At 37.0% G+C, this 16820-nt stretch overlaps 1 protein-coding gene across 1 annotated transcript; it reads right to left on the reverse strand.

Moving 5' to 3' along the window:
- Positions 1 to 481: 481 nt before the first annotated feature.
- LOC111891493 (uncharacterized) lies at positions 482 to 15889 on the reverse strand. The gene is made up of 2 exons (XM_023887553.1): positions 15826 to 15889; positions 482 to 810 (listed from the first exon to the last, which is right to left on the reverse strand). Exons 1-2 carry the CDS (start codon positions 15887 to 15889, stop codon positions 482 to 484), a joined length of 393 nt encoding a protein of 130 aa, XP_023743321.1.
- Positions 15890 to 16820: the final 931 nt, after the last annotated feature.

A 16820-nucleotide genomic window follows, 5' to 3' on the forward strand; every position in this document is an offset into this window, starting at 1 on the left:
GATTGACATGGGTAGGTCGGCACCCCATAATTGTCCGACAGTATGTATGCTATGTGATTGTATAGTATGTGGTATGATGGGGGAACTCACTAAGCTTCGTGCTTACAATTTTCATTTTTGTTTCGGGTACCTCTTTAGCGAAGGGGAAGGAGCCGTCCCGGTAGTTACACATCACACACACATCAGATTTACGCACTATGTGATTTATGGGATTGTACTCTGATTTTATTACTGTTCAATGTTTTGATATTGAGACATGTTCATGATGGTTTATGGATTGATCTGATATCAATAATGTTTTTAGTAAACGATTTTATAAATTACTTAATTAAAAACAAAATTTTTGGACTCGAAATTTGGGATGTTACAGTTTGCTTTACCAGGATGATAAAGTATTTCGCAGTCGTAGTCTAGGAGTAGTTCCAACCATCATCTATGCCTCATGTTTAATTCATTATGAGTAAAGATATATTGAAGGTTTTTATGATATGTAAACAAGTTTGCATTTAGTTCCATAAAGATAGTATCTCCAAATCTTCACGGCGGAAACCACCACTGCAAGCTCTAGATCATGTGTTGGACAGTTTTGTTTATGAATCTTCATTTGTCTCGAGGCATAAGCTACCACTTTGTCTCTTTCGGTAGGAACACATCTTAACCCAAATCTAGGAGCATCAATGAATACTACAAAGTCATCAATTCCTTCCAGTAGGACGAGGTATGGTGTCTCAACTAATTTCTTCTGTAGTCTACCAAAAGTTGTTTCTTGCTTCTCGTCCCACATGTAGTTAATCTCTTTCCGAGTCAAGACTGTCATTCGGGCAACAATAGAAGAGAAATCTTTAATGAATTTTCGGTAGCAACCTGCCAATCCTAGAAACTACGAACTTATGTGGGATTCTTTGGCGTCTCCCATTTCATAACAACTTAAATCTTTGTTGGATCGACCATTATACCCTTCTAGCTGACCACATGTCCTAAGAATTATATTTCTCGAATCCAGGAATCATACTTGGAAAACTTTGCATAAAGCTTCTCCTTCTTCAGGACTTCTGATACTTCTTGAAGATGTTTACCATAATCTTGATTGTTCTTTGAGTAAATCAAGATTTCATCAGTGAACACTATTATTGATTATCGATAAAAGGTTTACAAACTTGATGCATAAAATCCATGAATGCTGCTGGAGCATTTGTTCATCCAAATGGCATAACAAGGAATTCGTAGTGTCCATATCTTGTTCTGAAGGTTGTCTTGTCAATATCTTTCTCTCTTACCTTCAACTGATGATCCTTACTTGAGAACAATTTAGGAAAAGAAAGTTGTTCCTTGTAATTGATCGAACAAGTCATCTATTCTGGGCAATGGGTATCAATTCATTATTGTAGCCTTGATTAGCTCACGACAATCAATATACATTCTTATCGCACCATATTTCTTCTTTACAAATAGTACTAAAGCTCCGCAGGGTGATGAACTAGGTCTGATGAAACCTTTTTCCAATAATTCTTGGAGTTGTAACTCCTTCATCTATGAAGGAGCTAAGCATGAGAATATCTTCCATGAGAAATCTCGTATACCACCCATCTTCAACACCCAAAAATCTTTTCAGAAAATTATTTTCTTTCAAAATATTAAAAATTCCTCAATTTGAGTTCAGTCACACTCGAGATTGTGCCCAAATCCTTCAAACCAAGGCTTTGATACCAACTTGTAATGTGCCAAAAATTCATAGTAAAATTTTCATTTTTAAAACAATAAACCATACAAATGAGTTGTTACAAAACCAATAAAGGTGAATACATTATTAAAACATCAAAGTAAATATTGAAAATTGCCAATGCAGAAAACTCTGGTGGATGCGGTGCAGTCACGCTAGGTCCTTCACTTTCGTTCTAGAAATACCTGAAACCTTAAACATAAACTATAAGCACAAAGCTTAGTGAGTTCCCTAATGTACCACATACCATACATAAGAAAGTGAATTTTATGTTCCAAATCTTAGTTTTATAATCATTTCCTGCCATGGGCCAAATCAAGATCTTTCCATGCAATGTCGAGGGCCAAATCCCGGTCTTTCATACAAATGCTAGGGGCCAGATCTTGATCTTTCATACAATTGCCAGAGGCTAGATCTTGTTCTTTCATAAAATTGCTAGGGACCATATCCTGTTCTTTCATGCAGTATCACAAAGACAATTAGAATTCAACACAACACAGTAATGGGCTAGAATTGGTGCCTTCGACCCATGGATCTAGTGAGGAGACTCACCTCACAGTCTGAAAGAATAGTTGCACCGATCACTGCTTTAAAAGCTATCTCAACCAGTCACCTATAAAATTAACAGGAAACCAAATCTCAAACTATAAATCAAATTACCCAAAATGCCCTTAGGTCAAACTTGGTCAAAATCCTGGTCAAAGTCAAAAGTCAACCGGGTCATGCGTGTTGACCAGAATTCGAGGGGCTGACCACATAAGCGCAACATAACCTTTGGTACGCCCAACGTATGCGGCTTTCATCCTCCTAATCCTTTAAGAGCTTAATCCTTTAAGCTCTTTCGTCTAAAATCCAGATCTAACCCTCAAATGATATCCATAACCATAAAGTTTCCAACTTTATGGTCTAGCATGGCTATTAATTCTTCAACATCCGAAACCCCTAACTTCTTAACCCATTAAGACATTCAAGACCATGCATGGAGGAAAATTAGGGATCAAGGTCACATTTTTATGGTTCCTAATGACTCCATAATGGATAATGTTTCCAACTTTATCCATTAGAATGGTCCAAACAACCAAGATCTAGTTTTTAAGTCCCAAGGGGACCAAAAGTGCATCTTTTTTCAACTTTATCCATTAAGTCCAAGTCTCCAACCTTTAGATTTGAATAAATGTGATGTTTAGATGGATAAAGTTTCCAACTTTATCCATAAAAAGGTCACAAACTTTCAAGATCTAAACTTTATGCACTAAAGTGACCAAAAGCTCATAACACCCAAAAACTAGGTAGATCTAACAAATGCATCATTAAAATTCAAGCTTTATACCTCTAGAAGACAGATCAAGGTGAACAAAGTTTGGATCTGCAAGCTCTAATGCAACCAACACTTCTCCAATGAGCTCTTTCTTCTCCAAGATGCACCAAGAACACTCCAAAGCACTTAAGAACACCTTCTTTTGCTAACAAGGCTCAAACTAGGGTTAGGATTTCAAGGGAGGGTGTTGGAGAGGTGGAGGTTGAGTATGGAATGGGTTTAGGGAAGTTAAGGAGATTAAATAGGGCTCAAACCATGAAAATAGGGTTTGTCCACTGATCATGTACGCCCAACGTACATCTTGTATGCGGATCGTACTTGACTAAGCCTAAATTCTTCCTAACTTCAAACCGTCATAAATTCTTTGTTCCAACTCTGTTTTCGATGATATTTATATCCACAGAAAGGTACCTAAGAGCCCCACAATATTATCAAGATATCTTGGACTAAAAACTTCGCAAACAAAAATCCATATTACATGCAAGAAGTCCGAATGGTTCTAAACCTCTATTTCCTAAAGCCTAAAGCCTTATGATACTTGATCTTCGGGTCATGGCCCCAAATTATGAAACGAATTGAAATACGGTGTTACACCTACAATCACACACACATCTCCATGGGAATAGGGATAAGATCAATTGGGTAAGGCGCCCCAAATATCTCCAAGACACAATCCTAAAAAACACTCGATGTAGAAATCCCATGTTTGTTGGCGATAGAAACCCGCAACGAACACTCTAACTCTCCAAGAGTCATATGAAAAACCCTACTAAAAGATGGAGATACAAAGGACCAACTTGCGCCCGAGTCGAATAGCACAAGAGCAAGTAAGGAATTCACTAAGAAGATACCTAGCAGAATCATAAACATAAGGATACCATAAAATAGTTGACAAAATGATAAATAGAAACATACTAGTAACAACATTCGGCGCCTTTCTGGCCTTCTCTACTGTGATCTGGAAAGCACGACCCCGAGTCCTCGGGGGCTCCGCCCTACTCTGCCGCCCATATATGATCCTCAAAGTAGCCGGTGTTGGAGCCTACGCCGGACTCGCAGTGAGTAAGGAACAATTGACCTTAATATGGCCAACTTTCTCACAGTGGTAACAAATCCAGGTGATCAGTGCTAGGGCCTGCTGACAACAATCCTTGACATAATGCCTCTCCTTGCCACATTTGTGGCATCCGGATGAAAATCGACAAGAACCATCATGATCCTTGCCGCACTTTACACAAGTGCGGCCCCTCTGTCCCCCATGTCTCGAATCAGTAGGCTTGAACCGCTTTGCCGTAGGTTGTGACTGCATAGGAACCTGTATCAGCTCCCTATCCTAGAGCTCAATCTCAATCTCCTGCCTCCTTGTGGCATACTGTAGCTCAAAGAGATTACCATAACACTGGGTGGACACAAACTGACAGATATTCGTATTGAGCATGCTCAAGTACCGGGTCATCTGAGCTTGCTCAGAAGTAGTAAACTCAGGACAGAAAAGAGCCTTCTCAGCAAACATTTTGGTGATTTCAGTTTTCATCTTAGTCCCATACCTCAGATCCTGATACTCGTAAGCCAGCCTCTCCCTCTCCACCAATGGAACATACCTCATGTGATGCCCTTCGCTTAGGATTGCACGATCTAGTCACCGATCTCCACTAATCCTTCGCCCATGACCGAAGAAGATTCATGGGACACTTGACCTTCTAGTCAGCAGGGCAAGAACATGTGAATAAGCACCCATCCACATCGTACAATCATATTGTGGAAATCCTGGACTCCTTCGACCAATACGGGCTTCATATTGTGGAAGTCCTGATATTGGAAAACTCTCTGCCTCGAATCCCCATGACAGCAATAGCCGTGGTTGCTACAACGACAACAACCTCAAAATGTGCATCATAACGATCGTCGAAAATATCATCATGGAAGTCTGGATAGAGACAAACAACTCCAGAATCGATCCCCAGACAACAATAGCTACCTCAACACCAATCATCTCCCAAATCTGATTATCGGTCAATCCTGGCCTATCTTGGCCACCTACTCTAGCTTCTAAACCTGATCCCCTCATGAGCACCATACAGAAAGTAAACTAGAATATATCATACATGCCGTATTTCATACCATAAAAGCTATTCCAAATAAACGAATTCCTCAGGGTTTAGACTTCCTTGCTACGCATATGGGTCCTGTGCTTTCCGTAGTACGAGCCCAAACTACCTTCCACACCTACCCGTATTTGTCTCAAAGATCATCACAACCGACCAAAATAGATATAACAACTAGGATACACATACATCCAAATATCACTCCCTAGAGAATGGCTAATCATGCCTTACCTAACCGACTACTCACACATCTACTCACCCATGAAACTTCCACCAACCCTGCAGCCACTCGTGCATGCAAGCAATATATAACACTGGATCCTGTAGACAGTCGAATACTTAATCCTACGCTAATACCTCAGACAAGAATAGGAAATAAGGCCAAATCAAACATTCTCAGGCTATAGAATCTTAGTTATGCACAACTATGACGCACACACTAAGAAACTACAATAATGATCTCAATTTCATACAAGAAGTATTCCTAAGCTACCAGGAATCATACATCAGGCAATTCTATCTTGAAATTCCTGAAGATCCCTAGCCTACCACTAACATGTTGTTTTACCATAAAATTATATCAAATAACTGTGTGGGTAACTTGGTGTATAATTGCTTGCTCCGGCTAATTGTACACATCACATCCTTTCTTGGTTACTTTTGAAAACAATTTTGAAAACCATTTTAAAACTTTTTAAGTTCCTTATTTTGAGTCTAGATTCACACGAATGTTCATCCAATTCTCAAACCAAGGCTTTAATACCAACTTGTAACAACCCAAAAATCATAGGAATTTAAAATTTTCAAAAACAACCATTATCCATACTTGTTTACAAGGAAAAGCATTGTTTCAAAAGTAAAATCATATCAGAGTGTCCCGAAAGTCAATATCATAAAAATAAGAAGATGTGCACAATCAAGCATTCGCTTTACCATGATCCTCTGAAGTACCTGAAATAATAAACTAAAACTATAAACAAAATCTTAGTAAGTTCCCCCAACGTACCATCACACAACATAACAAACAAAAGCATGTAAATATGAGCCTTCATCCTGACTGGATCGCCTCGTAGAGCCTACAACATATCTGGACTACTGTATAGGCCTTCGGCCTGAGTGGACTGCCTCATAGGTTCTATAGCCTATCCATTCCGCCCTGGGTATCTTGGCCTTCAACACAAAGCAGGACCGCCTCAACCCAACCACAATATGTCGACATATGTAACAAATAAAAATAAACAAAGAACTAGAAAATATAGATAATCATGCAGATCTACTAATCAGTCGTATACTAGCATAGTACTATCCTATAACTAGGATACATAATCTAGTAGGCCGACATTGGTGCCTTCGGCCCACAAGTACAGTGAGGAAAACTCACCTCTCAGTCCGATGAGTAGCAGAAAAGTACACAACACCGAGTACAACTCCAACACCGACTCTACCGATCACCTAAACGAAATCGGTCACCTAAGCTTAGTTAATAATCCTAAAAGTCTTAAAATACCCAAACTACCCTTAGTTCAACCTTGGCCAAAAGTTCAAATTCAACAAACGAGCCGATTCAACCCAGCTGAGTACGTTGGGCGTACTTAGATGTACGTGGGGGCGTACTCCTCTTGACCAAGAAGTTGAGGATTTGACCACGTACACATAGTGTACCATTTGGTACGATCAACGTATGCACCTGCTCACCTCAACTTCTTATTAAGAGCTTAATCCATCAAGTCCTTACACCCAAATCTAGATCCCAAAATATCATTATGAGTCATAAAGTTTCCAACTTTATGACTTTGCATGGCTAGAAATTATTAATAACAACAAACCCTAACTTCTTAATCCATTAGGACATCCTAGCACATGCATGGGGAAGAACTAAGAGCCAATATCATATTTTTATGCCTCTAGACATCTCAAAACGCCTGAAAGGACAACTTATATAAGCTGGAGCATGCCATACTCATCAAGACTTAGGACCAAAATGCTTCATGAATCAAGAACTAACAAGATCTAAAGGAATGTAAGCAAAGTTCATAACTTTCTACCTCTTGGAGGTTTCTAGGTAGATGAGGATTCCAGATCCAAAGCTTCGAAACTGATTCTACTTCCTTCCCTTTCCTTCAAGGTCACCAAAATGCACACCAAAGGTCAAGAATGCTCAAACAAGGGACTAGGGTTTGCCAAGGTCGAATGAGGTGATGGAGGCTGATGAGAGAAGAGACTTGGAGGCCATAAGGATGTTTAAATAAGGTATAAACCCTAAAAATTAGGGTTTAGGATCTCACCACATACGCCTAATGTACAATATGTATGCCCACCATATGTGCCTACGCCCCATAGTTTACAAAAATGCCACTATGGGCCATTTTGCAACATTTCTCATACACAAGGGCTAAAATGCAATAATCTTCGTACTTAGGGGTAAAATTTAGAATTAACTCAACATCAAGATGTTACATGGGTAAGAACACATCCTAACCCAAATCCAGAAGCATCACGGAATACCGCAAAGTCATCAATTCCTTCCGGTAGGACGAGGTATGGTGCTTCACATAATCGCTTCTTTAGTCCACAAAAAAATATTTCTTGCTTCTCGTTCCACGTGTAGGCAATCCCTTTTCAAGACAAGACTATCAGTGGAGGAGCAATAGAAGAGAAATCTTTGAGGAATCTACGATAGAAACCTGCCATTCCTAGAAACTACGAACTTATGTGGTACTTTTTGGCGTCTCCCATTTCATAACAACTTTAATCTTTGTTGTGTCACACCCCTGAACTAGAACGACAGAAACGTCCGAGGGTGGATGACGTCATTTCATAGTATCATAACAATTGAATATAAATGAATCATAACAACACAGCATCATACATTGAGATTACAAGTTTACATTGTTTACAAACTTCGCTTACTCAAAAGTTAAATACAAATACTGTAAAGTTGAAAACATGATACGAAGCCGCCTGCCCTTAAAATGTTTGATTACATGTTTACTGGTTTCCTGAGAATAAAAGTGATTTTGAAAACTGTCAACAATTAAGTTGGTTAGTTCATAAGCATTTTGTTTGAAAAGGATTTGTAACGGTTTCGTGTAAAGTAGAAAACATGATCCGATATTTTCTTTAAAAACGATTCATAAGCCTTATACCCAAGACTAAAATGTATGTATTTCCTTTGTATTTTTTCCTTGTAAAATAATAATGTATGTTTCCGGAAATTCCAATATTTTCTTCAATATAAAATGTAGATGTATGTATTTCCTTTGTATCCTTTCCTTGTACCATGATAATGTATGTTTCCAGAAAATCCAATATTTTCTTAAATATGAACTGTAGTCTTAAACCCTAAGACTAAAATGTATGTAATATTGTGTTGAAAAGTAGTATCTTTATCTGTAAATAAAACTACTTGTGTGTATGTTAACCTTGTAAGTCTCAAACCCAAGGCTAAAATGTAAGTGATGTGGTACTGGAAAATAGTTTTAGTAAGATTTATCTTTTTTGAAAATATTTAAGTGTACTCTAGCCCATAAACCAACATGTTTCGTTAATACCCTAATGTGAGTTATCATAACCATGTTAATGACTAGTTGGCCTGCTACGATGTTCTTCAGGCGTCGGAACTGGAAGACATTTGTCACCCTAGACTGGCCGGTCTAACTGTAGCGAACAACTGAGGTGTGGGGTTGTCAATCCTGTATAAATATATACACAAGCGCCACGCTCTTCTTATAGGAGACTTTCATTATAATTTAGGATTTATTTGTGTACTCTGGTGGGTACGGTGAAGCTAAAGATCTCATAAGTCTATATCAACTAGTTTACGTCTATTGTACTTGAAAAACCGTTTTCTTGTAAATGAAATAATTATACCATCAAATAATTATATGTTTCTTCTGAAATGAAAGTTTAGTTTAGTGACTCCCCAAACTATACCGATTATAGTTTATCATGTTTGTTTGTTAAGAACATTTATATCACCATTTACATAAATACGTAGTAATTATCTTGTCTAGTTTCAAAATGTAAGGTCAAAACACTATATTATGGGTTGTAACCCACAAATTAGTGAGCTAACTAGAATGTACTCCCTAGGTTGTAAAATTTATATTTTAGTAAAAAGCTTCAAACACCATGTAGTTTTACAAATCATAAATTTTCTTATGATTTTATAACACGGATTATGTTTGTTTTGTTAGTTTTGCATTTCAAACTAATATATCACAAATAGTTGTATAAAAACTAGTATTAACCATATATTATGCAAACAATATCTTATCTTTAACATAAAGATGAAAACATGTAAATATTTGTGTGATAAACAAAGTTTTTCTTCTATTCCCCCCCTAAAAAGATAAAAAAAAAAAAGTTTGAAGATGTGGGGGTATGAACTCACCTTGAGTGGTTTTGTGGGTTATTTGAGAAGATGGTGTGAAGGTTTCCAAGCCTAAAACTTGAAGGTGGTGGTTGAACTTTGTTGGCAAGAGTGTTATCCTAAGAGTTTAACACATATTAATATGTGGGTAAATTTAATGAAACTAACATAAAAGTGCATAAATACACTAGATTTGAAGGAATACTTACCAAGAATCTAAGAATAATCTTGGAGAATTTGAACTTGGAGGATGTGCTTAATCTTGAGAGAGTTTAGAGTAGAATGAAGGAATGAAAAATGGTGGGGAGTTTGTGGGTGATAATCTTTTATATAAAATTGGAGGGAAGTGTGATAGGATGTTTGCCTAGTTACCTGTTGGTTAAAACATGGATATTTGTTGGTTATTACATTGATATATGCTGGGTAATATTTGCATGGGAAAGGAGGATAAGCATCTAATCAATAAGTCAACACTTCTTATCTACTTCCCTATACCGAAATCACCTTGTTCCCCATGTGGTTTCGGTCCTAAACTCCCCCAAAATTGTTGTTTTCGACATTAGTGGATTATGCTTGGAGTTTTCAGCCTAGGTATCACCCATTAAAGGGTTTTTGGTGCTAATGGTTTGGAGTTAAGATGATTTCGGTCCTGATGCTTCATGGGAGGGTGATTTCGGCCTTAGGTGGACCGAAATACCATTCTTTGTGGGGTACTAGGCTTAAACTATACAATAATGTTTTAATTTCATCATTTTTGTTCCCACTATTTGACTTGTCTTGCCATGCTATCACTTGTTGAATCTTAAAGGTTTATTACGAGTACGATCTTCAAATTATATATTCCTATATATACACTTATCCAAACCAAGTCCTATTGGTTTTCAAAGTCTTACTACAAAAAACTACGTTGTGAATTCACTTGCACATGGTTACAATTTAGACCTTACTTGGTCCAAATTTTTTTGGGTTGTCACATGTTGGGTCGACCATTATACCGTTTTGGCTGACCACATGTCCCAAGAATTGTATTTCTTGAATCCAGAAATCACACTTTGAGAACTTTTCCTAAAGCTTCTCCTTCTTCAGGACTTCTGATACTTCTCGAAGATGTTTACCATGATCTTGACTGTTCTTCGAGTATATCAAGATTTCATCAGTGAACACTATTAATGATTTCTCGAGAAATGGTGTACAAAATCGATACATAAAATCCATGAATGCCGCTAGAGCATTTGTTCGTCCAAACGACATAACAAGGAATTTGTGGTGTCCATATCTTGTTTTGAAGGTTGTCTTGTCAATATCTCGCTCTCTTACCTTCAAATGATGTTATCCTAACCTGAGATCAATTTTGGAAAAGAAAGTTGCTCCTTGTAATTGATCGAAAAAGTCATCTATTCTGGGTAGTGGATATTGGTTCTTTATCGTAGCCTTTCTTAGCTCATGATTATCAATACACATTCTTATCTCACCGTCTTTCTTCATTATAAACAGTATTGGAACACACTAGGGTGATAAAGTAGGTTTGATGAAACCTTTTTCCAATAATTCCCGGAGCTACGTCATTAACTCCTTCATCTCTGTAGGTGCTAAACGGTACGATGCCTTTGCAATCAGCGTCGTGCCTGACAGTTGGTAGATTTTGAACTCTACATCTCTCCGGTGGTAATCCAGGTAGATAATCTAGAAATACCTCCATAAAATCACATACCATTGGTGTTTCAGTCGTTTCCCTTTTTTTCCTTTTTTTGCATCGATCACATATGCCAAAAATTATGTACATCCTCTACTAAGGAATTTTATGGCTCTCATCATCGTAATGATTCTAGATTTCACTCTACTCTTATCACATTATGTGACGAATGGTTTTTCTTCTAGGGGGATATATGTGCACCATCTTCCTTACACATAAGATGTCTGCAAGATTTTCTCCCAACCAGTCCATAACCGAAATGATATCAAACTCGTTTAACTCAAAGAGTAATAATTATCCATGGAATTCGTTCCCATTTAAGTCAATGGTCACACTCTTTATCTTATTACTAACATATATATTCCTACTACCAGCTACTTCTACTATCACTGGGGAAATTAATCTATGTGGTGATAATTTAAGTTTTCTACCAAATTTATGCGAAATAAATGAGTGATCTTCTCCTAAATCAAATAAAATTTTGGAAGACAATCGATTAACTAGGAATGTACCTGAAGCAATGTCAGTTTCTTTTTTAGCTTCATTGAGGTTCATTTGGTAGCGTTAACCCTTGGGTTTTGCTGGTAGGATCTTGAGGGTAGTTTTCTCAGCTTTTGTACACTCAGCTTTTGTGTGCCCTTCTTTGCCGCGGTTGTTGCAAACTTTTCCTTTTATTGGGCAATTCAAATAAATATGCCCCGATTTCATGCATTTGAATCAAACAACAAGGTCGCCCCAATGCTTCTTCTTACACTGGTTGCACCATTTTTCTTCTTGGTTGCTCTAAGACTTGTTGTTGTTAGTGTTTGACTTGAAGAACTTTTTCTTCTTCTCGTTGTTGTTGCTTGAGGACCCATCTGAATTCCTCTTTTCACATAATTTCCTTATCGAAAGTCCTTCCCTTGATCTTATTTTCAATAGAATTTGCAACCCGGATGGCTTTATCAAGAGTATTGGACTGATGAACTAGATCAAGGTACTCCCACGATAGTCCCTTCGCATACCTATCAATTATTGATCGCTCGTCTGGTAAAATGCATAGAGAAAATTCAATTTTGTATATGAAGGAGTTGATATACTCATCACTGGCCATGATGCCCTTCTTTAAATCCAGGAATTGGTTCTCCATCTCCAACATGTTTTGAGCTGAGCAAAACTTGTGCTTGAAGTGTACCAAGAACTCTTCTTATGTCAGTTGTAGTGGCTTGTTAGGGCTTATCATTTTTTCGAATGTGCTCCACCAACGATTTGATGCACCTTTAATTGTCGCACAACGTAAGTGGTTTGCAGTTTGCTCGTGCAAGCACATGTAATGAAGGCTAGCTCCATTTCAGTAATCCAATCCATAACTCCAATTGGATTCTTGTTACCATGAAAAGTTAACGGTTTGCAAGCCATAAAGTCCTTATACTTACACATGTTCATGCAATCATCGTTCCTAAGTTCCTATGGTCTTTCTGGAAGAGGAGGTGGTCCTTGATTTCTGTCACATTCATTGTTTCCTTTCGGAACTGATGTTGCATGAGTATGAATTTGTGTATCGTTTACTGGGTCGTTGATTATTGGCTCATTGATTACTGTCACTCCGCATCTAGCATGGTTTTCTTGTTATTGAGTCAGAAATTCCCTAAACCTGCATCGTTCTTGATCTAGCATGGCATGCATCATTAGTCGAAATTCATCCATAGTGAAAGGAGCAGCTCCATCTCCGACGTTCTGAGGTGCTGGTCCTCTATCGTTATTGACAACTCTGCCGCTCCTTGTAATCGTCATTTCATATTATACTGATAGATATGTGTAGCTTAGTATAGTTAGGGGTGTTTGGCTTATCTTTTGAGAGGCCAAAAGTCATTTTAGGAAAAGATAAAATGTAAAAGATGTTTGGTAAAAGCACTTTTAAAAGCTACTTTTGGATTTTGGATATAAGGAAAATCAACTTTTTGGAAAAGTGAGGAAAGCCTGACATTTTGCAACTTTTCCTACAAGGACTTTTGGCCTCTCAAAAGATAAGCCAAACACCCCCTTATGATTTACTTACTAGATATAGATATATATTCACCGCATAATTACAATTAAGGCATCTTCCTATAATATGCTAGTTCTCATTTCTAAATAATAACAATTTGGGTATCTATCCTAAAGTATGCTATCACACACCTCGCCATTAACACTTAGCTTCTAAGTTAAAGTATAGAAATTATCAAAATTCCTAGTTCACATAAACTAATGCTCTGATACCAACTGTCACATCCCATATTTTTCATAAGCAAATAAAACTCTTTTTCTTTACACTTTAAATATATCATGATGTCTTTGTTGTGAATGATGAGAAGTTACACAAACAAAAGAGAAATTATCCGACTGAGAGTCACGAGATTTGCTTTCTCCTTTCTAACATTACAAAGTTTGGCCGAAAAAAGGAGCAACTAAGACATATGTTCTCTAGCACCAAATGGAAGGAATGTAAATTTTCTAGTACGCCTAAAGGGATTGCCTCATATAAAACGATGTCAATTGTCTAATTTTGGTTCGGTGTGGCACAATGTTTAAAGGTGTTCTCCCCTTTGGTGAAAGTCCTTCAAATGGTTGACGCGGATCGGAAGCCCTCATTGGGTTTTGTTTACTGGGAGATTAAAGTTGCTAACGAAGAAATTATCACATCATTGGGTGGTAACGAGAAAGCTTACAAGCCTATTATAGATATCATAAACAAAAAGATGAAAGGTCGTCTAGATTCAAGTTTACATTTAACATCTTATCTTTTAAATCCGTATTATCATTATAAGGATCCACAACTCCAATATGATCCCGATATAATGAATGCGGTTCTTGATTTTTTTTATGCATTAATATGTGACAATTTTGAGATGCAAAGGCAAGTTGTAACAATTTACTTGACAAAGTATAAGAAAAAAAGTTGATAGATTTGGTTATGATCTTGCAATTAAAAATTGTATGGTGAATGATGCCGAGTTTGATCTGGGTAATGCATTTTAATTTTAGTTATCTATTTTAGTATTTTATAAAATTTTGATATTTATCGATTAATAATGTGTTTTTGTTTCTTATCATCGACTGAGTTTGATCCGGGTAATTCATTTTACTTTTAGTTATCAACGCCAAGATTTCTACTCGTCGACCGGGATAATCTCGTGACTCCCGGTCGGATAATTTTCTTTACACTCTTTTTCTTTACACCAAATAAAACAAGTATTGGTTCAAAATACCAAAACACTAAGGATGTCATAATTAATATCCAATATATGTTACATCGTAAAGATATAAGGTCATGAATACTATTACAAGTTTGTCTCTTATTTCACTCGACATCCTATTCAGTTTCCAACAACCTTAGACACTACCCGTGCCACATATAAACTGAGTGGGTCAGGTTGTGAAACCTGGTGAGACACGTAGGGTTTTCAATCCCATTATATATTTAGTGATAAATAATCATACACAATAATCCTAGAAAACAACTGTTACCAGAAAACATAGATAAATAATCCAAAGTAGATATCTATAAGAAAATCTACCCACCCATACCTAACCTAATTGATTCTCACAAAACCTAAATCAACGACTACCTGGAAGAACCACCTTCTCTGATGAATCATATAGTCAACAACTGACTACCCATCTAGGGGATTCTTTGGCCAGTGCAAGTCATTTAAAGGCAACTGATGTTTAGAGTATTTGATAAATATGGTATCCCGTTTTATCTATGTCAATGGGTTATAAGTCCACACTAGCAATGCAATTCACAAGACTATCTAGAATAATCAAGTCTTTTCATCTAACTCTAGGAGATGAACCATACACACCTATAGATTGTCCGATACAGACTCACCATTTCTGGTTGTCTAGAAAGAGGAGGACTACTACACTTTGCTTAATCTCGCACATAACCCCGAATGATACTTTTTAGTTATTCAACTTATGTCGAACTAAATATGATTTACAAGCCTTCGTATATAATAAAAACAAGATTAAAATATAAGTAATCGACTTTCAATACAGTTTCTTGTTCATGCAATATTATCACAATACATGATATACATTTAGCATAGAAAACAAGCAATAAGCATTTAGTATATACTTAACCCTTAAAGCACTAAATACTTTTATTAAGATTATGCTCTTGAAAATAACTATGTACTCATCTGATTGTAGGTGAAAGACTTGTTGTTAAGTCAGTGCTTCGTCGGTCACTTTAGCTTTTCCTTTGAAAAGACCAATGTACAAATATTACTAAGTTTCAGTTAGTGTTTATATTATTCGCAGCTATAATAAAAGTATTTCAAATTCATCAGTAATCCCAATTGAAAATTAACGGCGTGTTTGGTTGGCATGAAAGGAATGGAATTATAGGGAAAAGGATTCAAATTCCTTCAACTTCACGCGTTTGGTTGGACTTAGAGGGGGGAAAGAGATTTCTAAATAAAATAAAATTTTCACCATATAGAGGAAAGTGAATTCCATCAAAATTTGGATGGAAAACAATCCCTCTCATCAAGGAAAATGACCGATTACAAAAATACCCCATTTACTTATCTGAAAACAAACACCCGTCATAATTACTACCGACCAACAACCATCATTGCCACAACTACCTACCACCATCACCACCACTACCGCCGCTACCACCACCTACCACTGATATCGCCACCACCACCACCATCACCTACCACCAACAACCACCACCACCACTGTCACCATTGCCACCACTACCATCGTCGCCGCCACCACGACCATCACCCACCACTACTACCACCGCTTCCACCACTACCACCTCCACCACCACCACTACCACCACCACTGCCGCCACCACTACCATCACCAACCACCAATACCACTACCACCACCACCGCCACTACCACCATCACTCTCGCCACCGCTACCACCACCACTACCATCACCTAGCACCACTACCACCACCACCACTACTACCGACATTGCCAAGATTATACTATTTTTATAATTTATATAATGTATCTTTACATATAAGTTAGAAAATAAAGTAAAATTAAGCAAACTAGATAAAAAGGGTAATTATGTCATTTTACACGGATTCCAATTTCATTTTCTGCGAACCAAACAGAATTTGGAATTAATTCTAACCCATTTCTTTTCAACCAAACATGATATGAATTTGGATTCAAATTCCTGAAAAATTCATTCAGAAACATTTCGCGAACCAAACAACACCTAAGCTCTATAAGATAATGAATGGACATGTATTATCATATTGGATATGGGACCCATTTGGTATGTAGATATATTGTTTTGGAAATCTACTTTAAATATATTGTTGGCCATTGATATTTTGATCTAAAGGTTGTGTATTTTTTTATGTAGATCATTTATTTAGTTATATTTGGAATATATATATATATATATATATATATATATATATATATATATATATATATATATATATATAGAGAGAGAGAGAGAGAGAGAGAGAGAGAGAGAAAGCATAGTTCAACATAGAACCAAATTATATGAATGAACCATCTAAGTGGATCTTGATCGTTGATGATGCTCATCCAACAATTGTGATTGGTATATACATGAATTTTATAACCGTTTGTAACTATTTAGTAACTGTG

Source organism: Lactuca sativa, chromosome 4 (assembly GCF_002870075.4).
Source record: "Lactuca sativa cultivar Salinas chromosome 4, Lsat_Salinas_v11, whole genome shotgun sequence".
Taxonomy (NCBI): Eukaryota; Viridiplantae; Streptophyta; class Magnoliopsida; order Asterales; family Asteraceae; genus Lactuca; species Lactuca sativa.

What these genes read in the sequence shown, in the direction of transcription:
- LOC111891493 (XM_023887553.1), bottom strand. Translation starts at nt 15,889, where the DNA reads ATGGTGGTGGTGGTGGCGATATCAGTGGTAGGTGGTGGTAGCGGCGGT. An exon ending in CGGTAGTGGTGGTGATGGTG is followed by an intron (nt 811 to 15,825) that starts GTAGGTAGTTGT and finishes CCCGAATGACAG; the next exon opens with TCTTGACTCGGAAAGAGATT.